Source organism: Apodemus sylvaticus, chromosome 5 (assembly GCF_947179515.1).
Source record: "Apodemus sylvaticus chromosome 5, mApoSyl1.1, whole genome shotgun sequence".
Lineage (NCBI taxonomy): Eukaryota > Metazoa > Chordata > Mammalia > Rodentia > Muridae > Apodemus > Apodemus sylvaticus.
In genome coordinates, this window is record NC_067476.1 from 94,181,591 (window position 1) to 94,205,683 (window position 24,093).

The 24,093-nt window shown below is 36.6% G+C and overlaps 1 protein-coding gene across 2 annotated transcripts; it reads right to left on the reverse strand.

Annotated features, from left to right (window-relative positions):
• Window positions 1–9,239: 9,239 nt before the first annotated feature.
• LOC127684511 (olfactory receptor 4F3/4F16/4F29) lies at window positions 9,240–11,014 on the reverse strand. Of its 2 annotated transcripts, XM_052181424.1 has the most exons (2): window positions 11,005–11,014; window positions 9,240–10,168 (listed from the first exon to the last, which is right to left on the reverse strand). In XM_052181424.1, exons 1-2 carry the CDS (start codon window positions 11,012–11,014, stop codon window positions 9,240–9,242), a joined length of 939 nt encoding a protein of 312 aa, XP_052037384.1. The 2 variants fall into 2 exon arrangements, with proteins under 2 accessions (XP_052037384.1, XP_052037385.1); XM_052181425.1 differs by lacking the exon at window positions 11,005–11,014 and having other exon boundaries at window positions 9,240–10,193.
• Between the last annotated feature and the right edge of the window lie 13,079 nt (window positions 11,015–24,093).

Consider the following 24,093-nt stretch of genomic DNA (forward strand, 5'->3'; position numbering starts at 1 on the left):
AGGGTTGTTTTAATTTGTATTTCCCTGATGACTAAGGATGTTGAACATTTCCTTAGGTGCTTCTCAGCCATTCAGTATTACTCTGTTGAGAATTCTTGTTAAGCTCTGTAACTCATTCTTAATAGGGTTATTTGGTTTGCTGGAGTCTAACTTCTTGAGTTTTTTGTTTATATTGGATATTAGCCTACTGTCAAATGTAGGATTGGTAAATATCTTTCCCCAATCTGTTGGTTGCTGTTTTGACCGATTAACAGTATCCATTGTATTACAGAAGCTTTGCAGTTTTATGAGGTCCCATTTGTTGATTCTAGATCTTAGAGTATAAGACATTGGTGTTCTGTTCAGGAAATTATCCCCTGTACCCATGTATTCAAGGTTCTTCCCCGCATTCTCTTCTATTAGTTTCAGTGTATCTGGTTTTATGTGGACACCCTTGATCCACTTGGACTTGAGATTTGCATGGGGGGATAAGAATGGATCACTTTGAATTCTACATGTTGACCACCAGTTGAACAAGTACCATTTGTTGAAAATTCTCTTTTTTTGACTGGATGATTTTAGCTTCTTTGTCAAAGATGAAGTGACCATAAGTGTGTGGATTCATTTCTGGGTCTTCAATTCTATACCATTGAACTGCCTGGCTCTCACTGTACCAGTACCATGCAGTTTTTAATCACCATTGCTCTGTACTATAGCTTGAAATCAGGGATGGTAGTTCCACAAGAAGTTCCTTTATTGTTGAGAATAGTTTTTGCTATCTCAGGTTTTTCATTATTCCAAATGAATTTGAGAATTACTCCTTCTAACTCTATGAAGAATTGAGTTGGAATTTTGATGGAGATTTCATTGAATCTGTAGAATGCTTTTGGCAAGACAGCCATTTTTACTATATTAATCCTGCCAATCCATAAGCACGAGAGATCTTTCCATCTTCTGAGGTGGAGAGATCTTTCCATCTTCAATTCCTCCCTTCAAAGACTTGAAGTTCTTGTCATACAGACCTTTCACTTGTTTGGATAAAGTCATGCCAATATATTTTATATTGTTTGTGACTCCTTAATTTCTTCCTCAGCCCTTTTATCCTTTGAGTATAAGAAGGCTAATGATTTTTGGAGTTGTTAATTTTATATCCAGCCACTTTGCTGGTTGTTTATCAGCTATAGGAGTTCTCTGGTGGAATTTTAGAGGTCCCATAAGTATACTATCATGTGATCTGAAAATAGTGATATGTTGATTTCTTCTTTTACAATTTGTATCCCTATGACCTCCTTTTGTTGTCTAATTTCCCTAGCTAGAACTTGAAGTACTATATTGAAAAGATAGGGAGAGAGAGGGCAGACTTGCCTAGTCCCTGATTTTAGTGCGACTGCATCAAGTTTCTCTCCAATTACTTTGATGTTGTCTACTGGTTTGCTGTATATTGCTTTTACTATGTTTAGGTATGGGCCTCGAATTCCTGATATTTCCAAGACTTTTAACATGGAGACTGTATTTTGTCAAATGCTTTTTCAGCATTTCATCTAATGCAATGATCATGTGGGGTTTTTTCCTTTGAGTTTGTTTATGTAGTGGATTACATATATGGATTTCCATATATTGAACCATCCCTGAATCCCTGGGATTAAGGCTACTTGATCATGATGGATGATCACTTTGATGTATTCTTAGATTCAGTTTGCAAGAATTTTATTGAATAATTTGGGTTGATTTTCATAAGGGAAATTGGTCTGAAGTTCTCTTTCTTTGCTGGGACTTTGTGTGGTTTTAGTATCAGTGTGACTGTGACTTCATAGATGGAATTGGGTAGTGTTCTGTTTCTTCCTATTTTGTGGAATAGTTGGAAGAGTATTGGTATTGGATCTTCCCTGGGCTTTTTTTTTTTTTTTTTTTTTTTTGGTTGGGACACTTTTAATGATTGCTTCTATTTCTTTAAGGATCATGGGACTGTTTAAGTGGTTTATATGATCCTGATTTAACTTTGGTACCTGGTATCTGTCTAGAAAATTGTCCATTCCATCCAGAATTTCCAGTTTTGTTCCGTAGCTTTTGTAGTAGGATCTGATGATTTTTTGAATTTCCACAGTTTCTGTTGTTATATCTCCCTTTTCATTTCAGATTTTGTTAATTTGGATACTGTCTCTGTGCCCTCTGGTTAGTTTGGTTAATGGTTTATCTACCTTGTTGATTTTCTCAAAGAACCAGCTCCTGGTTTTGGTGATTGTTTTTTGTATAGTTCTTTTTGTTTCCATTTAGTTAATTTCAGCACTAAGTTTGATTATTTTCTGCCTTCTAATCCTCTTGGGTGTATTTGCTAACTTTTGTTCTAGAGCTTTCAGGTATGCTGTTAAGCTGCTAGTGTATGCTTTCTCCTGTTTCTTTTTGGAGGTACTCAGATCTATGAGTTTTCCTCTTAGCACTGCTTTCATTGTATCCCGTAAGTTTGGGTATGCTGTTGTACCTTCATTTTTGTTAAATTCTAAGGTCTTTAATTTCTCTCTTTATTTCTTCTTAGACCAGGTTATCACTGATTGGAGCATTGTTTAGCTTCCATGTGTATGTGGGCTTCCCATAGCTTTTGTTGTTATTGAAGACCATCCTTAGTACATGATGATCTGATAGGATGCACAGGATTATTTCAATCTTCTTGTATATGTTGAGACCTGTTTTGTGACTGATTATGAGGTCAGTTTTGGAGAAGGTACCATGAGGTGCTGAGAACAAGGTATATTCTTTTTTTTAGAATGAAATGTCCTAGAGATATCTATTAAATTCATTTGCTCCATAACTTTTATTAGTTTCACTGTGACTCTCTAGTTTCTGTTTCCATAGTCTGTCCATTACTAAGAGTAAGGTGTGGAAGTCCCCCACTATTACTGTGTGAGGTGCAATGCATACTGTGAACTTTAATAAAGTTTCTTTTATGAATATTGATCCCCTTGCATCTAGAGGATAAATGTTCATAATTGAGAGTTGATCTTGGTAGTTTTTTCTTTTGATGAGTATGAGGTGTCCTTCCTTAACTTTTTTTGATAACTTTTGGTTGAAAGTTGATTTTATTCAATATTAGAATGGCTACTCCAGCTTGGTTCATGGAGCCATTTGCTTGGAAATTTTTTTCTAACCTTTTCTATTGAGGTAGTTTCTGTATTTGTCACTGAGATGCATTTCCTGTATGCAGCAAAATGCTGGGTCATGTTTATGTATCCAGTCCGTTATTTGATGTCTTTTTCTTGGGGAATTGAGTCCATTGATGTTAAGAGATATTAAGGAATAGTGACTGTTGCTTCCTGGGTTTGTTGTTGTTGTTGTTGCTGTTGTTGTTGTTAGAGGTGGAATTATGTTTGTGTGGCTATTTTCTCATTGGTTTGTTGAAAGAAGATAATTTTCTTGATTTCTCTAGTGTATAGATTCCTCCCTGTGTTGGAGTTTTCCATCTATTATCCTTTGTAGGGCTGGATTTATGGAAAGATATTGTGTACATTTGGTTTTGTCATGGAATATATTAGTTTCTCCATCTATGGTAATTGAGAGTTTTTCTGGGTATAGTAGCCTGGGCTGGCATTTATGTTCTCTTAGGGTCAATATAACATCTGCCCAGGATCTTCTAGCTTTCATAGTCTCTGTTGAGAAGTCTTGTGTAATTCTGATAGGTCTGCCTTTATGTTACTTGACCTTTTTCCATTACTGTTTTTAATATTCTTTTGTTTGTTTGTTTTATGCATTTGTTGTTTTAACTATTATGTGACAGGAGGAATTTCTTTTCTGGTTCATCTATTTGGAGTTCTGTAGACTTCTTGATGGTTTATGGTCATCTCTTTTTTTAGGTTAGAGAAGTTTTCTTCTATAATTTTGTTGAAGATATTTACTGGTCCTTTAAGTTGGGAATCTGCTCTCTACCTATTCTCCTTAAATCTTCTCATTATGTCATGGATTTCTCATTGTGTCATGAATTTCCTGAATGTTTGGGGTAGGAGGTTTTTGCTTTTTTAGGATTTTCTTTGACTGTTGTTTCAATATTTTCTATGAAATCTTCTGCACCTGTGATTCTCTCTTCTATCTCTTGTATTCTGTTGTTGATGCTTGCATCTATGACTCCTGATCATTTTCCTAGGTTTTTTATCTCTAGAACTGTCTCCCTTTCTGATTTCTTTATTGTTTCTATTTCAATTTTTAGATCCTGGATACTTTGTTCAATTTCTGCACCTGTTTATGTATTCCTATAATTCTTTAAGGGATTTTTGTGTTTATGCTTTAAGGTCTTCTACGTGTTTAGCTGTGTTCTCCTGTACCTCTTTAAGGCAGTTATTTAAGTCCTTCTTAAGTCCTCTATCATCATCATGAGATGTGATTTAAAATCAGAGTCTTTCTTTTCTGGCATGTTGGAGTATCCAGGACATGCTGTAGTGGGAGATTCTGATGATGCCAAGTAGTCTTGGTTGGTTTCTGTTGTTTATGTTCTTGCCCTTTCCTCTTGCCATCTGGTTATCTCTGGTGTTAGCTGGTCTTGCTGTCTCTGACTGTGTGGCTAGTCACTCCTGTAAACCTTTGTGTCAGCACTCCTGGGAGACCAGTTCTCTTCAGGAGAAATTTGGATATGGAGAGCTGTGGCACAGTGTCAGCTCCAGGCAAGGATGAAAAGCAGAAGGATCTTGTCCATTGATTGCTGTTCCTTGGTTCCTGTGTCCTGATGGCTCTGGATTGGTCTCTCTTAGTCCAGGAATTTGAGCTAAAGTGGTGATCTCTTGGCAGACCTGCTCTCTCCCTGGGTATGGAGAACTGTAGCACAAGGTCCGCTCCAGGTGCAGAAAACCCGTAAGAATCCCATCCAAGAGGGCTTATGGGACTTTCAGGGAGTGGGAAACCAGGAAAAAGGAAATCATTTGAAATGTAAATAAAAAATATATCGAATAAAAATAAAAGAATCCCATCCCAGGCTGCTCCTAGGTTCCTGTCCATGCAGTTCATGTTTGTTTGTTTGTTTGTTTGTTTGGTTGGTTGGTTGGTTGGTTGGTTTATCACTACTTCTCTGTTGTAGAGCTTAAGAGCAGGGAAACTTCAGAAGTTTTTTTATTGTTCAGGGTCATTTCAGATATCCTGGATTTTTTTGGTTTTCTGTATGAAGTTAACAATTGGTCTTTCAACTTCAGTATAAATAAATAAATAAATAAATAAATAAGTAAGTAAATAAATAAATAAAGTTGGAATTTTGATGGGAATTACATTTAATCTATAGATTGCATTTAGTAAGATGGCAATTTTCACTATGTTAATCCTACTAACATATGAGGATGAGATATATTTCCATCTTCTGATATCTTCCTTAATTTCATTCTTCAGGCACCTGAAGTTCTAGTCATTCAGGTCTTTTACTTGCTTGGTTAGAGTTACACCAAGTTGTTTTATATTATTTGTGGCTATTATGAAGGATGTTGTTTCCTTATTTTTTCTTAGCCTGTTTATCATTATTTCTAAAGGAGGATTACAGCTTTCTTTCAGTTAATTTCATAGCCAGCTTCTTTGCTGAAGGTGTTTATCAATTCTATCAGGAGTTCTCTGATAGAATATTAGGAGTCACTTACATGTACCGTCATATCATCTGTGAATACTTTGACTTCTCCCTTTCTGATTTGTATCCCCTTGATCTCCTTTTGTTGTCTTACTGCTCTAGCACTTCAATGACAGAGATAAGTGGTGTATGGTTGTCTGAACTCCATTGTTTAGCTCTGGGCATGCTCTTCGGTCTGAAGGAGTTCTGCAGGACCCCAATAGCATCCTATCTCCCTGTGGACATCTTCAGAGCACCCCCCAAATCTAACCAGCTTGAATTGTCTACCCAATTCCATCCTAGTTGGATCCACCCACCCTCCCAGTTAGTCCACCTGAGACACAGCCTGCAAAGTCAGATCTGCCTGCCACCCCAGTAGGGTTTGATTGAGACACAGCATGCAGAGTAGAGGCCTACTAGGACACAGCCTGAAAAATGAGGTCTACCTGAGGCACAACTAGCAGAGACCTTCATTGTCTGGCTCAGGGCTCCCCCACCATCCCAAGAAGTCCTGCTGGCAACAGTATTATCTGGATATCACCAGGGAAAGACAGATGCCTAAAGAACAGCATAAGAACAAAATCAACAAGACCCAGGGCAATATGGTACCACCAGAACCCAGCTATCACGCTACAACAAACTCTGGATTTCCTAATGAAACTGAAGCACAAGATGATCTTAAATTACATTTTATAAAGATGATATACCCAACCAAAGAGTACACATGGGCCAGACAGTGGTGGCGCACACCTGCAGTCCCAGTACCCTGGGAGGCAGAGGCAGGCAGATTTCTGAGTTCGAGGCCAGCCTAGTCTATAGTGTGAGTTCCAGGACAGCCAGGGTTATACAGAGAAACCCTGTCTCAAAAAAATACAAATCCAAAAAATCAGAAAAAAAACCCAAAAATACAAAAAAAACAAAACAAAACAAAAAACCAAAGAGTACACATGGAGGGACCCATGGCTCCAGTCGCATATGTAACAGAGGGCAGCCTTGTCTGGCATCAATGGGAGGGGAGGCCCTTGGTCTTGTGCACACTCGATGCCCCAGTGTAGGAGAATGCTAGGGCGGCGAGGCAGAAATGTGTGGGTGGGTGGTGGAACACCCTTATAGAAGCAGGGGGAGGGGATGGGATAGGGAGTTTCCGGGGGAGGAGGGACTGGAAAAGGGTATAACATTTGAAATGTAAATAAAGAAGCTATCCAATAAAAAAAATAAATACGATACAGAGGCTGTTAAGGAGATATGAATAAATCTCTTAAGAAAATACAGGAAAACAGATTCAAACAAAAATACTCATTAAAAGAGGAAGCAAATAAATATAAATAATTACCGGGAAAAAATCAAACAGTGAAGGATATCAATAAAACTCTCTAAGACCTGAAAAGTGAAATACACAAACTGAGGTAATCCTGGAAATAGAAAACATAGAAAAAGAGAATAATCATCACAAACAGAATACAGAAGATAGAAGAGAGGATCTCAGGTATATGAGATATGATTAAAAAAATCAATATATCAAAGAAAATGCAAAATCAAGAAAAGTTCATGACACAAAACATCCAGGAAATTGGGACACTATAAAAAGACCAAATCTAAGAACAATAAGAATAGAAGGAGATACCCAGCTGAAAGGCCCAGAAAACATCTTCAACAAAATCATAGAAGAAAATTTCCCTAACTTAAAAGAGATGCTTCTGTAAAAGGAGCTTACTGAACACCAAAAAGATTAAAGCAGAAAACAAAATCCTCCCACCACTTAATCACTTAAACACTACATAGACAAAACAAAGAAGTTTAAAAGCAGCAAGAGGGAAAGGCCAAGTAACATATAAAGGCAAAACTATCCAAAATTATACCAGATTCATTATAATTGTAGGGTTTTGTTTTGGTTTGGTTTGTAATTGAATTATTGGAAAGATTGGAATTTTTCATTTCATCTCCATTTCAGCTTGAGTTCTCTTCAAAGTTTCTATCTCTTTATTGAATTCTGTTCTCATTTACTACATTGTCTTCATTATTTTCATCAGACCTATGTTTGTGTTTTCTTCAGTATTGTTTGGCCATTTATTCTCTGTAAGTTCTTTATTCTTAATTTCATTGACCTGTTTTTCCTGTCTTTTTTAAATTCCTTGAATTGTTTGATAAAGTTTATGATTGTTCTCTTAAAAAAAATCTGTATCCTGCAATTTATCTAGGTAGTGTTCATTGGTAAATACTCTATAGAACTGGTAGATTTGGACAGGAGATAAAGGTTTGGTCTATGTTTTTTTTCCCAATGAGATCTAGTCATGTGGACTCCTTTTGTTAGCTATGTGTCTGATATGGACAGAGCAAGTTAGAAAGAAATACAGAATGTGTAGGTGGTCTGGAACTAGGAGGAGTGAATAGCTTATATTAAATAAAATCAGGTGAACCAATGGGACTGGATCAAAATGTGCATCCTGGCCCACACCTGAGTGTAGGGATAAATATGGCAGAGAGGAAACTTGGATTTAGTATTGGATGCAGCATACACCAGCTGATATGAGGCTCCCAACACATACAGCAGAGGACTGCTGGGTCTGGACTCAGTCAGAGAAGATGCACCTATCTGGAGACCTGGGACCCAGGGAGTAGGGAGGTCTGGTGGCATTGGGGGGGGGGGGCATCCCCTTGGAGACAGTGGGGGTGAGGAGGTGTGGGATGTGAAACAGTCATTGGAGGATGGACTAGGAGGGGATTAAAGTCTTGACTGTAAAAATAGATTAAAGAATAAACTTTAAAATTGCAAAACAAAAGATATCTAAATAATACAAAAAAAACAAAAACAAACAAACAAAATAAAACAGTTCATGACTTTCATTCCATTCATGAATAGCAGTCCATTTCTGTAGAGTCAGGAGACAGCCAGGTCTCAGCTGAATCAGCACAAATCAGCAGAAGGGATTTGAACCAGCAAGAACCCCAGGGGAAGTTCTCAGCTGCATCTCTTGATGAAATGAAGAAGAGCAGAGGCCACAGAGCTTAGCAGAGGCAGCTCTTCAAGCAGCCCCTCTCACAGTTCGTTGAATCCTATTTATACCCCTCCAAACATCACATGTCCTCCACAGGTCTTGCCTCACCACGTGAGTCTGTCTTAGCAAAACTCCACGAGTCTGTGTCACCTTACATCACTTTGCCAATAGACCCGAGTCCATGGAAATGGCAAAAGCCACAAGAAGCCATTAGCACACCATGAGTTTTTTGGTATGGTTCTCTCTATGGAATCATTATTAATAGAGCTCAACAATGCGTGTAGAGTGAACAAATACATATATGTGTTGTTAGCAAAAATTCCTTCATCATACAATCTTTCACATGATTGCTTTAGCAAAACATCCTTTCACCTGTGTCTGCATCAGCAAAACCTTCCTTCGCAAGTCTGCCTTAGTAAAACATCCTTTCACCTGTGTCCAGTTCAGTGAAGCATTTCTTCACATGTCTGCTTTAGCAAAATATCCTTTCACTTGTGTCTGCTTCAGGAAAACACTCCTTAATGGTTTTGCCCAAACAAAACACCATCCAACACAACTGATTTTCCAAAGAACACTTAAGATTCCACTTCAGTTAGAAAACATGAAAAGACTCATTAATTATCCATGCCACTGATTCCATGTCAAAATTGTCTCACAAAGGACACATTTCTATTCAAATAAAGATGTTATTATAACATTTATGAAATGTTTCTCAAAATTAATAATGTTTTGAAAACTCTCTTTATCGCTACCTTCATCTCTTTATTTCTGAATGTGTAGATGACTGGGTTCAGAAAAGGAGTAAGAACTGCATCAAAAAGAGCAAGAAATTTGTCTATCTGGGAGTGAGGGTGGGGCCATGTATAGATAAACAGAGTGGGACCAAAGAAAAGAAACACCACAGTGATGTGAGCTGACAGAGTGGAGAGGGCTTTGGATGACCCACCTGATGAATGTTTCCAGACGCTGAACAAGATGAAGATGTAAGAGATAAGAAGCAACAAGAAAGAGCCAACACAGATGAACCCACTGTTGATAGTAACCATGAACTGCAACTTGTAGGTGTCTCTGCAGGCCAATCTGAGAAGTCTAGGAAGGTCACAGTAAAAGCTGTCCAGGACATTTGGGCCACAGAAGGGTAAGTCAATAAGAAAAGCCAGCTGGAACAATGAGTGACTAATGCCCAGGCCCCAAGCAGCAGCCAGAAATAAAACACACACTCGTGGGCTCATGACGGTCAGGTAGTGCAGAGGCTTACATATGGCCATGTATCTGTCAAATGCCATGGCCACGAGTAGCACCATCTCCACTCCACCAACTAAATGAATAAAGAAGATCTGAGTGATGCAGCCTCCAAAGGAGATGACTTTGTGCTTTCTAAACAAGTCATAAACCATCTTGGGGGAAGTAACAGAACAGGCTACCACATCAATGAAGGAGAGGCCTGCTAGTAGGAAGTACATAGGTGAATGTAAGTGAGGGTCAATGGTCACAGAGAATACAATGAGGATGTTACCAGTCATGCTTAATATGTACAGCACAGAGGAGAACACAAGGAGGAGGAGCTGAATCTCCCATGTGTGGGTGAGTCCCAGAAAAACAAATTCAGACACCACTGTGTGGTTCTCTCCATCCATTGATTCAGCCAATTGGATTACAGATAGCCTTGTGAGAGCTATGAAAATGATGAGAAAGTATAATTATTAGGAATGATAGTAATTTGATTATTTGCATTTATATTAGACAAAACTATTTAATTATAAATTTATCACACAAGACTGAATTATAATGATACAAATGATAAAGATTATAATAATACTGTATAATAAAAGCATAATTCAAAGTTCATAAAAACCTACCAATGAAGCCTGTAACAGTCTAAAATTAGTAAGAAAATTACACAAAGCTAAAATTTTCACAGATATATTCACCATTAAATAGAATATGCAAGCAAGTAATTATGTTTGCTTACAAATACAGAGAGAATGCATGGGAAATGTAATTTTCTCCAAAGGTAAATAGGGCCTCAGTGTTACATACACCCAAGAAACACTGAATCATTTCTTCACTTTATAAAAATTTTCATATTTCACATAAAATTAACACAAATACTGTTAAAAGGAAGCACAATCTAAAAACTAATTGTTGAATCACCATCCAAAAGGGAAAACCATGTAATACTTAAGCTGAAATGAAATTTAAATTTAATAAGCTAAGTCAGAAGATATTGTTCAATATTAAATAAATGAAACTAACAGTATATGAAGAGCAATGACTTTACCAAAGGCAGAATGAATATTCTTTGTCATGTTGACTAGGCTCCCTATTCTTATAATTCATCTCCTTTTTAACGTGATTTATAAAATAAGACATAAAATCATCAACCAGTATGAATATATAGTTTGGTAATTTGGAATATCTCATACTATTGTGAAATAAATGTTACAAACTTCATCATATAACTTTGAAACATTCTGTCTATGAAGCAGCTCTGAAACATGACAACTAAAACCTTTTTCTCATTTCTAGTAGACATTCTACTTTGATAACTTCATAGGTTGACTACAATTGGAATTACATGGGGCCTTGTTCTCTGTCACTCTTTTGCCTCTTTTACCAGAATCTACTTCAAACTGGTCCACTGAATCTTTTCTCATCTGCTTCAAAGTTCCACACAGAATATAGCACTACTGGCCATAGCACTTTGAGGATGGTTCTGAAGCCTATTATCTGACCCTGCAAGATTTTTTTTCTGGGCATTGGAAATACACAGACAGTTAACATTTTATACTCTTATCCCCTACTGTACATGCCTATCTGTTTACCATGTATGACAAATACATCTAAAATCCCATTAATTGTACACATTTCCTAAAATACACATAGTTGTTCTTGTAAAAGAGGAAATGTGAAGTTTTCCTCAACATTGCCCTGAGTCTACCTATCAATTCCTTATTTGTTTGTTGGTGGGTTGATTTCATTTGTTTCTTTGTTGTCTTAGTTTAATTTTTTGCTCCCCTCAAAGTATTCAAATTTTCCTTATATGCTTATTGGTCTGGTATTTTATAACAGCATCTTTGCTATGTCTGATATGATACAGGTATGTTGTATATTCAAAGCTTCAAGTTTTAAAACTAATTTTTAAATTAAAAAAAAAGCAAACTAGCAAGTAATCTATTAAAACACCACAGACATTTTACTTAGCTTTGAGCATATGTCATTAAATATAATACTGAATGACAACTTACAACTTTTAATTTTTAAGTAAGCATGAATTTTAAGGGAAGAAAATGATGGGAATTAAGGTTACTTCATAATGTGTTTGACATCTAAAAATCGTATTGCCTTAGAAGACACTGAGATGGAGAATCATTTTCTGACACCCTTCAATTGTAGACACAGCTTCAGAAACTGATGATGCCTTCTTAATTTAACTCTTTACCTCAAGCATAGCAGAAGCTTTCACTATGTCTTGGTATCAGTTGAACTGATGACCACTTAGCCAAGTGTTTGCGCACTCAACTAAGTCAAGTAGCATTGCTGTCATCTCCTGAACCCACAGTCCACAGTCTACAAAAAGACATTTTCTGCTTTTTTATTCTCAGAAATGTGAGACCTTGGAGAAGGGAGTTCCATATGCTTCCTGTATGGGAAGATTAAACAGAATGAAGAGTCTGTTAAGGAAACATGGATGGAAACATATGAGCAACTGATTCACTGATGAGAGAGCTAGGGATCTTCTACTCATAAAAAGAAATCAAGGATTTAAGTGGTAAGATATAATAATCACCTAGTAAACATCCAGAACTATTTCACTATGGATTTACTATTATTGAGCTAGAAAAAAAAAGTGAGACTCAAGAGTATAAACTCAATATTCACGCTTTTAACAGAACAGGAAGCAGAGGCCAAGACTCTGGAATCTTGATCCATAAACTGAATGTCCTGTAGAAAGTTAGTTAAGAAAGAATACCCAAATATCAAAATGTAAAATGTGACTTCCAGATTAAAACTAACAATTTATATATTGACCCAAATTTTCTGTTATTTGTTCTAAAATGTTTTGCATAATAATAATAAAACAAAATATAAACTCTGACTAATAACTAATAATAGAACAGTGAAGAAAATAAAACTATTTTTTGTTGTCAAATCATTTTCATTTATTACTTTAGTACTAATTTGAAAAAACTCAGAATTTTAAAAATAATTTAAGGAAAATTACTATTAGAACATCTATTCTGCATCCCCATTTTTAATCTTCTTGAAATGCTTAATTAATATCCATGATCATCATTGATATGCAAATAAAAACTACATTGAAATTTTATTAAACCACAACCAAAATACCTATCATGGGGAAAATAAACAAAAAAAAAATGCTGATAAATGGGGAAAGGAAACCTTAGTCACTACAGTCCAAAAAATAAATAAAATTAGTCCAGACACTATACAAAGAAATATTCAAGCTCCTCATGAAGTTTATGCTATAATTTCTATATACTCTAGCAATATCATAGTTGGATATACCCACAGGGAAAAATTCCACCATGCTATAAGGAGACTTGAATGTTCATGTCCATTGTGTCACTATTCACAATAATCACCTATGAAACTGAGTTAGGTGCCCATCAGCAAATTAATAGATTAAACAGAATGTGTTAGCTATACCCAGTTGACTTTTACTCAAAGATAAAAAAGAATTTTATATTTACTTCAATAAAATTGATGAATCTGGAGATCATTGTGAGTAAAGAAAAACCCAGACATAAAAGGAGAAATATTGTACAGTTTCTATCCTATTTTGGAGGTATGATCTAAAGCTAAAAGAAGAAAAGATTAAAACTGTAGAAGAAGACGATAACAATGGAGAAGTCTTAATAAAGTGTAGGAGAAGGAGTAAATAGAATCAACATGCATTATTAAAATCAATTGAAATGTCATAGTAAACATTTTGTAAAATTAATAAATGCTGACCAAAAAAACCCATAAAAATTCACAATGCTTTTCTTCATCATACCATGTGATAAAAGTCAGGATTTTGTCTAAAATCTGTAGATGCCCAGCTCAGTAAATCAGTTAGGAGAGCATAGTTAGGAAATTGCACAGATAGTATCTGGAAGATAAAACATTAGACAATGTATGATATACAGAGAGTAGAGAAAATTATATTTTACCTATACATAATTAAGTTTGAAATAAAGCACTCATGTCAATTAGAAAATACAATACATTTATGGAGAACATGGACTATGGTGGAAAATGAATGATAATAATGAAATAAAAAGCACCTTGATCACCAATATGCAGATCCTTTGCTTGATACCCTACATTTTTATTTCTTTTACTCACAGTTCACAATGGGCATGAAAGTCAGTAAATATTTCTAGAGTAAAACAAACTACTAATAACACCTCATTTTCTTTCCACAATGTCTTCAAATGGGCTCTATATGCAATTTTTTCTCATATCAAAATAATACTAATCACAACTAGTAGTCTATCCTCAAGCATTGGGTTCTGTACAAACCAAAAGAATACATTTTGCATGTCACAGGAGAAAAGTTTCTTGGTTAGGTATATGACAACACTCAATTTTTAAGGTTTAAGCAACAAATTGAAAGGCAGAAAATATAAGGAAGGTAGAAAATGGAAGAGAAAGAAACAATCATAGATACTATGGAGACACACACACACACACACACAGAGAGAGAGAGAGAGAGAGAGAGAGAGAGAGAGAGAGAGAGAGAATATAGCCAGACAAAGGGGAAAACTGGAAGTTCATGATCATAGAATCCAATTCCACATTTCAATCAAATTATCTAGAACTACTCCTGGCTCTGAGATTTCCAATACATTAGTTCTCTTTGTTTGCATTCAATGTAATATTTTATTACAACAATTTATTAATTAAAGTGTATCTACTGTGAATGAACTCTGTATTAGATGCTTAAAAATAGCTGCTATTAACATTAATATAAATAGGAATAGTATGAAAAATACTACAGAAGCACCATAGACTGTATAATGCCTAAGTAAACTAAAAGAAGATGCCTCTAGTAAGATGATCAGATAATAAAATGTTGAAAATGTTGTATTTAATAACAGTTTAATCAATTAAAATATTTAAGGATGAAACTTGAGAAATCATCTCAAGCGAATGATCCATAACAGGAAGAACAGGCCAGTTTGAGGAACTCCGGTATAGTGGTGAAGAATGCAGGTTGAAGTAAGGATACAATTATTTTGAACACTCAAAATAAAATGAAAGATAGCTAAATAGTATTGCCTGGACTTAAGCTATAAAATGACAGAAAACCATTAATAAATATATTCAAGGTAATAAACATACACTTAGGAGAAAATAATTAATGAGAACAGTATTCAAAGTATATGATCTTCCATTAATGTAGTATATAAACTCGAAGAACAATATAAGGTAATTGCCTGCGAATACCTAAACAGAAATTTTTTATCACACAATCCAAAATTTTTTTTTTAAATCTCCATCCTTAAAACAGAGAAACTTGTATTCTTTGATATTGTAGCGATCCCCCCTTCACATACCTTTTTTTTTCCTAAAGGAACAAAAACAACCAGTGTCATCACAGAATTCCCAAAGAGTTAACTAAGCACTCTGCAGGATTATTGTAGGCAAAAAATAGGCTTACATTTGTTATGTATGGAAACTAACTGTAGCTCCAGGAAGAAGTGGTCACATAGTGCTGCAGAGATCTGGGATTTTCTGGGAGAATGAAATAGCATGGCCTGAAGTATATCCCACAGGAATATTTGTTTTTCCCATGGTAACCAAACAGAGAAGCTGTTAATAGAGAGAAATGGATATTTAAATCCCTTATGAGGAGTCATTTTGCTTTTCAGAAATATTTTGAATATTATTTCATTTGTTGCTAATTTTCCTTTTCTCTTAAGTTTTCATACATATATGCAATGCAATATATCCATCCATAATTCTAAGCTTTCAATTCATAAAAACACTTACTTTAATCCATGCCTCTCCCAACTTTATGACATTTTCTTTTGTTCAATTAACCATTGGATCTATTAAATATTGTCTATATGTACAAGGGTGTGAGGCTATGCATTGGAGAATGGAAAAACTATCCATGGTCACAGTTTCAAAGAGTAACTCTTGCTTCCCCAGTAGCTATCAACTGCTCACAGTTCCCTAGTTAAAGGTAGACAGTTGTGAGCACCTCCTCCATCCAGGCTAAAATTGTGACAGGCTGGATCTTGAATAGATTCAGAGCAGAGCAAGTAATTACAGACTGTACATTCATTAGTGAAACAACTATGTCAAGTCCAGCACATTCTTCCCCATTCTCCAGTTCTTAGGTTCGTTCTGCGTTCACTTTCACAATGTTCTGTGAGCCTTGGCCACATGTGTGATGGACTCAGTAGCATTACTTATATGGCAACCCACAGCCACCACACTATCCTAAGATCAGAGAAACAACAAGGAATGGAATACCCACCCAACAAAGACAAGAACAGATGCGAACACCTATCATTCCAAACCAAGATGCTCAGACACCACTTCAAAAAACACAATTAACACAAAACATGTCTTCACTAGAACCCAGCAACCCTACTACAGTACACCCTGAGAAGTGCAATATAGCTGAAATGCAAGATGAGGATTTCAAAATAGCTATTATGAATAGGTCCACGGACTATAAAAAGAATATGGATAAATCTGTTAATAAAGTATGTGAAAACAGTGAAATTAAATAATGAAAATTGTTCAAGACATAAAACTAGAAATGAATGAATAAAGAAAATGCAAACTGAGCTAAAATTTGGAAATGCAGTGTTTAGGGAGTCAGATAAAAAACTCAGATGTAATCCTCATCAACAGGGTAGAAGAGATAGAAAACACAATCTCAGGTATTAAGGGCAATATATAAGAAATTTATACCTAGATCAAAGAAAATGTTAAAGTTAAAGAGCAATCCAGCCACAAAAGATCTAGGAAAACTGGGACACTATTAATACTCAAATTCTATAATTAGCAGAATTAAAAAAAAAAAACACGAAAACCAGATCACTGGAACAAAAACTTTATCAACAACATTTTGGAAGAAATTTTCCCTCACCTAAAGAAAGATGTGCTTTTCAAGACATAAGAAGCATACAGAAAACTGAATAAACAGGACTGAAAAATAAATTCCCCATGGTATATAATAACAACACTAAATATACATAACAAAGAAGAATACTGAAGGCAATAAGGGAATAGAAAATGTAACATGTAAAATGAACATGTTAGACATCTTAATGAAGACTCTTAAAGCCTGAATGTCAGCACAGACTACTGTACCCAGGAAATTTTTAAATAACAATAGATGCAGAAATAAAAACATTTCATAATAAAAAGTTAAGGGGTGGGAGTGACTCCCCGCTGCCATCTTCCCTGCCTGACAGGGCAGAAAAGCAGCACCAGGTACTGAGATATCCTGAGTTTAAGAGCTCTGGAGGCGCAAACCACCAAGGGTCTGCCTGTGCCCAGGACCTGAGCACATAGGCAATTCATCTGCCAGCTGGCCTGTGGTGGGGCCTGTGTCCTATGTGGAGATCAGCAGAGGGAGTGAATCCCCGCTGCCATCTTCGCTCCATGACAGAGCAGTCAGGGAGCTCTTGGGTTGTTCACTGAGACAACCCAAGTATAATGTTGCTTGGGACAAGACTCAGCAGGGTTCCAACAGCCCAAAAGAGGAAGGCAGCACATCAGCAATCTGGGCCAGAGAAAACCCAGGCATCCAATGTTGCGGAAATAGGCTTAAAGGTCCACAGGAGGTTGAAACACCAGCCAGTGACAATAAGACCATCTAACACCAGTGAGAACTAGATGGGTAAAGGCAAATGTAGGAATGTTACTAACAGAAACCAAGGCATTATGGCAGCATCTGAACCCAATTCTCCAACAATATCAAGTCCTGGATACCCCAACACACCAGAAAAACAAGAGTTAGATTTAAAATCACTGGTCATGATGCTGTTAGAGGAACACATGAAGGACATAAATAAATCTCTTAAAGAAATTCAGGAGGAAAATGGTCAAAAGCTAGAAGCCATTACAAGAAAAACACAAAAATTACTTAAGGAAATTCAGGAGAATATGGGTCAAAAGATAGTAGCCAATAAGGAGGAAATGCAAAAAAATTAAGGGGTATTTATCTACAAATTCGGCTTTGCAGAAGGCTCTTGAAAGAAAATTTCAAGCTGAAAAACTTAACTGTACCCAAGAAAATACAAGAAATAATTAGACCAAGTGATCAAAAAGGTGAGATGAGCTGATATATCAACAAATGATAAACATTGTTAATTGATAATTCTCAGCATTTGCATTCTCAATTACCATGTAAAAAGATAGGATTAGAAAACAGCATTCATTCTTCTGCTATCCCCAAGAAACATACTTTACCATCAAGAATAGACATTGCCTCATGTTAAAAGGCTGGAAAAGATATTGCAAGCAAATGGACCCAAGAAGCAAGCATGTGTAGCTATTTTTACATGGGTCAAAATAAATTTCAAATCAAAACTAATCACAGATAAGGAAGATTACTATATATTCATCACAGGAAAAATCTACCATGGACTTCTAATGTTTAGAATTGCATTTATGCAACAAATAAAAGAGCACCCTTGATTGTAAACCATATATGAACACTCACACATTAAAAATAGTGGGTTTAAATATCCTACTCTCATCAGTGGAGAGATCACCTAGATAGAAACTAAACAAAGACATGCTGGAACTAAATGACTTCACAAATCAAATAGACCTAACATATTTACAGAACATTTTCCCCAAACACAAAAGAATACACCTTTTTCTCAGAGGTTTGTGGAGCTTTATACAAAATTGACCACATATAGACAAAATTCAAGGCTTAATGGATAAAACGGAATTGAAAAAAAGAACCCTGTATATTATCTAACCACTATAGTATATCAAGAACAACAGAAAGTACATAAACTCCTGGGATCTAAACAACTTATTACTGAATAAAAATAGGCAAAGACAGGAGTTATGAAGGAAATTAAAAACATTTTAGAGTTGAATAAAAAAACACAACATATCAAAACCTATGAGAAACTTTGAAGGCAGTTCTACAGGACAAATTCAGAGCAAAAGTACCTACAAAGAAAGAAAGTGATTAGATATAAAATAGGCTCAAATATATCAGTAGCCTTCCTTAATATAAATGATGAACAGGCTGAGAAAGAAATTAGGGAAACAATACCCTTCAAAATAGTCACAAATAATGGAAAATATCTTTCCTTCTGGTAACTCTAACCAAACAAGTAAAAGATCTATGTGAAAAGAACTTCAAGTCTCTCAAGAAACAAAGAACATGGGAGAGTTTAAGTGAGGGTCAGATGCCACAGAGAACACGGTGAGGCAGTTTCCCATCATGCTTTCCACAAAAAAAAAAAAAAAAAAAAAAAAAAAAAAAAAAAACATGGAGGAGAGCACAAAAAGCAATAGTTGAATACTCTGGGAGTTGGTGAGTACCAGAAACACAAGCTAGGACACCACAGATTGAATCACTCCTTCCGTTTGTTGTGTGGGCAGTGCTAACTGAAGGAGGAAACAGGAGAAATTACAAAATATAATTACATTAATGTAAATTCCTGCATATATATAAATAAACTCAGAGCATCACTAGTCATCAGAGAATCAAACTCCAGATTGAAATAAAATATCCCCTCATATTTTCCATAAATAACAGGAGAAGGTGAATAGGAAATATTGGGAAAGGAAAGGAAAGGAAATAGAAAAGAAGGGAAAGGAAGGGAAGAAGGGAAGGGAAGGGAAGGGAAGGGAAGGGAAGGGAAGGAAAGGAAAGGAAAGGAAAGGAAAGGAAAGGAAAGGAAAGGAAAGGAAAGGAAAGGAAAGGAAAGGAAAGGAAAGGAAAAAAGAAAGGAAAGGAAATGAAAAGGAAAGGAAGGGAAAATGGGGCAATTGTATTTTAATTTCTTTTTTTATAGATTTTTTTTATTATTCGATATATTTTTTATTTACATTTCAAATGATTTCCCCTTTCTAGCCCCCCACTCCCCGAAAGTCCCATAAGCCCCCTTCTCTTCCCCTGTCCTCCCACCGACCCCTTCCCTCTTCCCCATTCTGGTTTTGCTGAATACTGCTTCACTGAGTCTTTCCAGAACAAGGGGCCACTCCTCCTTTCTTCTTGTACCTCATTTGATGTGTGGATTATGTTTTGGGTATTCCAGTTTTCTAGGTTAATATCCACTTATTAGTGAGTGCATACCATGATTCACCTTTTCAGTCTGGGTTACCTCATTTAGTATAATGTTCTCTAGCTCCATCCATTTGCCTAAGAATTTCATGAATTCATTGTTTCTAATGGCTGAATAGTACTCCATTGTGTAGATATACCACATTTTTTGCATCCACTCTTCTGTTGAGGGATACCTGGGTTCTTTCCAGCATCTGAAAATTATAAATAGGACTGCTATGAACATAGTAGAGCATGCATCCTTATTACATGGTGGGGAATCCTCTGGGTATATGCCCAGGAGTGGTATAGCAGGATCTTCTGGAAGTGAGGTGCCCAGTTTTCGGAGGAACCGCCAGACTGATTTCCAGAGTGGTTGTACCAATTTGCAACCCCACTAGCAGTGGAGGAGTGTTCCTCTTTCTCCACACCCTCTCCAACACCTGCTGTCTCCAACACCACCCTCTCCAACACCTGAATTTTTAATCTTAGCCATGCTGACTGGTGTAAGGTGAAATCTCAGGGTTGTTTTGATTTGCATTTCCCTAATGACTAATGAAGTTGAGCATTTTTTAAGATGCTTCTCCTCCATCCAAAGTTCTTCAGGTGAGAATTCTTTGTTTAACTCTGTACCCCATTTTTTTAATAGGGTTGTTTGGTTTTCTGGAGTTTAACTTCTTGATTTCTTTATATATATTGGAGATTAGCCCTCTATTTGATGTAGGATTGGTGAAGATCTTTTCCCAATTTGTTGGTTGCCGATTTGTCCTTTTGATGGTGTCCTTTGCCTTACAGAAACTTTGTAATTTTATGAGGTCCCATTTGTCAATTCTTGATCGTAGAGCATACGCTATTGGTGTTCTGTTCAGGAACTTTCTCCCTGTACCGATGTCCTCAAGGGTCTTCCCCAGTTTCTTTTCTATTAGCTTCAGAGTGTCTGGCTTTATGTGGAGGTCCTTGATCCATTTGGATTTGAGCTTAGTACAAGGAGACAAGGACGGATCAATTCGCATTCTTCTGCATGCTGACCTCCAGTTGAACCAGCACCATTTGTTGAAAAGGCTATCTTTTTTCCATTGGATGTTTTCAGCCTCTTTGTCGAGGATCAAGTGGCCATAGGTGTGTGGGTTCATTTCTGGATCTTCAATCCTGTTCCATTGATCCTCCTGCCTGTCACTGTACCAATACCATGCAGTTTTTAACACTATTGCTCTGTAGTATTGCTTGAGGTCAGGGATACTGATTCCCCCCAGACTTTCTTTTGTTGCTGAGAATAGTTTTAGCTATCCTGGGTTTTTTGTTGTTCCAGATGAATTTGATAATTGCTCTTTCTAACTCTGTGAAGAATTGAGTTGGGATTTTGATGGGTATTGCATTGAATCTGTATATTGCTTTTGGCAAAATGGCCATTTTAACTATATTGATTCTACCGATCCATGAGCATGGGAGGTTTTCCCATTTTTTGAGGTCTTCTTCCATTTCCTTCTTTAGAGTCTTGAAGTTCTTGTCATACAGATCTTTCACATGTTTGGTAAGAGTCACCCCAAGATACTTTATACTGTTTGTGGCTATTGTGAAGGGGGTCATTTCCCTAATTTCTTTCTCAGCCTGCTTATCCTTTGAGTATAGGAAGGCCACTGATTTGCTTGAGTTGATTTTATAACCAGCCACTGTGCTTAAGTTGTTTCTCAGCTGTAGGAGCTCTCTAGTGGAGTTTTTTGGGTCACTTAGGTAGACGATCATGTCGTCTGCAAATAATGATAGTTTGACTTCTTCCTTTCTGATTTGTATCCCTTTGACCTCCTTATGTTGTCGAATTGCCCGAGCTAGTACCTCAAGTACAATGTGGAAGAGATAAGGAGAAAGGGGGCTGCCTTGTCTGGTCCCTGATTTCAGTGGGATTGCTTCAAGTTTCTCTCCATTTAGTTTGATGCTGGCTACCGGTTTGCTGTATATTGCTTTTACTATGTTTAGGTATGGGCCTTGAATTCCTGTTCTCTCCAAGACTTTAAGCATGAAAGGATGCTGAATTTTGTCAAATGCTTTTTCAGCATCCAATGAAATGACCATGTGGTTTTGTTCTTTGAGTTTGTTTATGTAGTGGATTGCATTGATGGATTTCCGTATATTGAACCAACCCTGCATTCCCGGGATAAAGCCTACTTGATCATGGTGGACGATCGTTTTGATGTGTTCTTGGATTCAGCTGGCAAGAATTTTATTGAGTATTTTTGCATCGATGTTCATAAGGGAAATTGGTCTGAAGTTCTCTTTCATTGTTGGATCTTTGTGTGGTTTTAGTATCAGCGTAATTAGAAACAAAGAGAACCATACAAAGAATCAACAAAACCAGGAGCTGGTTCTTTGAGAAAATCAACAAGATAGATAAACCCTTAGCCAGACTGACCAAAGGGCACAGAGAAAGTATCCAAATTAACCAACTTAGAAATGAAAAGGGAGATATAACAACGGAAACTGAGGAAATCCAAAAAATCATCAGATCCTACTACAAGAGTCTGTACTCAACACAACTGGAGAATCTGGAGGAAATGGACAATTTCCTTGACAGATACCAAATACCAAAATTAAATCAGGACCAACTAGACCATCTAAACAGTCCCATAATGCCTAAAGAAATAGAAGGAGTCATAGAAAGTCTTCTAATCAAAAAAAGCGCAGGACCAGATGGTTTCAGTGCAGAATTCTATCAGACCTTCAAAGAAGAGTTAACACCAATACTCTTCAAACTATTCCACAAAATAGAAACAGAAGGAACACTACCCAATTCCTTCTACGAAGCCACAATTACGCTGATGTTATTTTTTAAATTCGATTGGTTACCTTCTTTTAGGTTTGATGGGAGAAGGTTACTATCTTGCTTTTTCCAGGGTGAAGTTTCCCTCCTTGTATTGGTGTTTTCCTCCTATTATCCTTTGTAGGGCTTGGTTTGTGGATAGATATTGGGTAAATTTGGTTTTGTCATGGAATATCTTAGTTTCTCCATCTACGGTGATTGAGAGTTTTGCTGGATATAGTAGTTTTGGCTGGCATTTGTGTTCTCTTAGAGTCTGCATGAGATCAGCCCAGGATCTTCTAGCCTTCATAGTCTTAGGTGAAAAGTCTGCTGTGATTCTGATAGGTCTTCCTTTATATGTTACTTGGCCTTTTTCTCTTACTGCCTTTAATATTCTTTCTTTGTTTAGTACATTTGGTGTTTTGATTATTATGTGACGGGAAGTATTTCTGTTCTGGTCCAGTCTGTTTGGAGTTCTGTAGGCTTCTTGTATATTCATGGGCATCTTTCTCTTTAGGTTAGGGAAGTTTTCTTCCATAATTTTATTGAAGATATTTGCTGGCCCTTTAAGTTGTAAATCTTCACTCTCATCTATGCCTATAATCCTTAGGTTTGGTCTTCTCATTGTGTCCTGTATTTCCTGGATATTTGGGGTTACAAGCTTTCTGCATTTTACATTTTCTTTAACTGTTGAGTCCATGGTTTCTATGGTATCTTCGGCATCTGAGATTCTTTCTTCTATCTCTTGTATTCTGTTGTTGATATTTGCATCTATGTCCCCTGATTTCTTCCCAAGGTTTTCTATCTCCAAAGTTGTCTCCCTTTGACTTTTCTTAGTTGTTTCTACTTCTGATTTTAGATCCTGGATGGTTTTGGTTAGCTTAGCTCCTTCACTTGCTTATTTGTGCTTTCCTATAATTCTTTAAGAGATTTTTGTGTTTCTCTTTCATGACCTCAGCCTGTTGACCAAAGTTCTTCTGTATTTCTTTAAGTGATTTTTGTGTTTCCTCCTTATTGGCTTTTGTATTCTTCTGAATTTCTTTCATTGATTTTTGTGTTTCTCTTGTAAGGGCTTCTAACTTTTGATCCATTTTCTCCTGAATTTCTTTAAATATGTCCTTCATGTGTTCCTGTACCAGCATCATGACCAGTGATTTTAAATCCAAATCTTGTTTTACTGGTGTGATGGTGTATCCAGGACATGCTGTTAAAGGAGAATTGGGTTCAGATGCTGCCATATTGCCTTGATTTCTGTTACTGATGTTCCTGCGTTTGCCTTTTGCCATCTAGTTCTCACTGGTGTTAGTTGGTCTTATCAATGCTGGACTCACCAGTGCAAGCTGCCTCTTCCCACGTGGCCTCTGGTGCACAGCTGACCTCTTGAACTGCCTGGAGACAGGGTGCTGTGGCCCAGGCTGTTCAGATCCTGAAGCAGACACCTGAAGGGTCTGACAGGGGCCTGCTGGACTTACGAGAGCACACTGACTCCTCC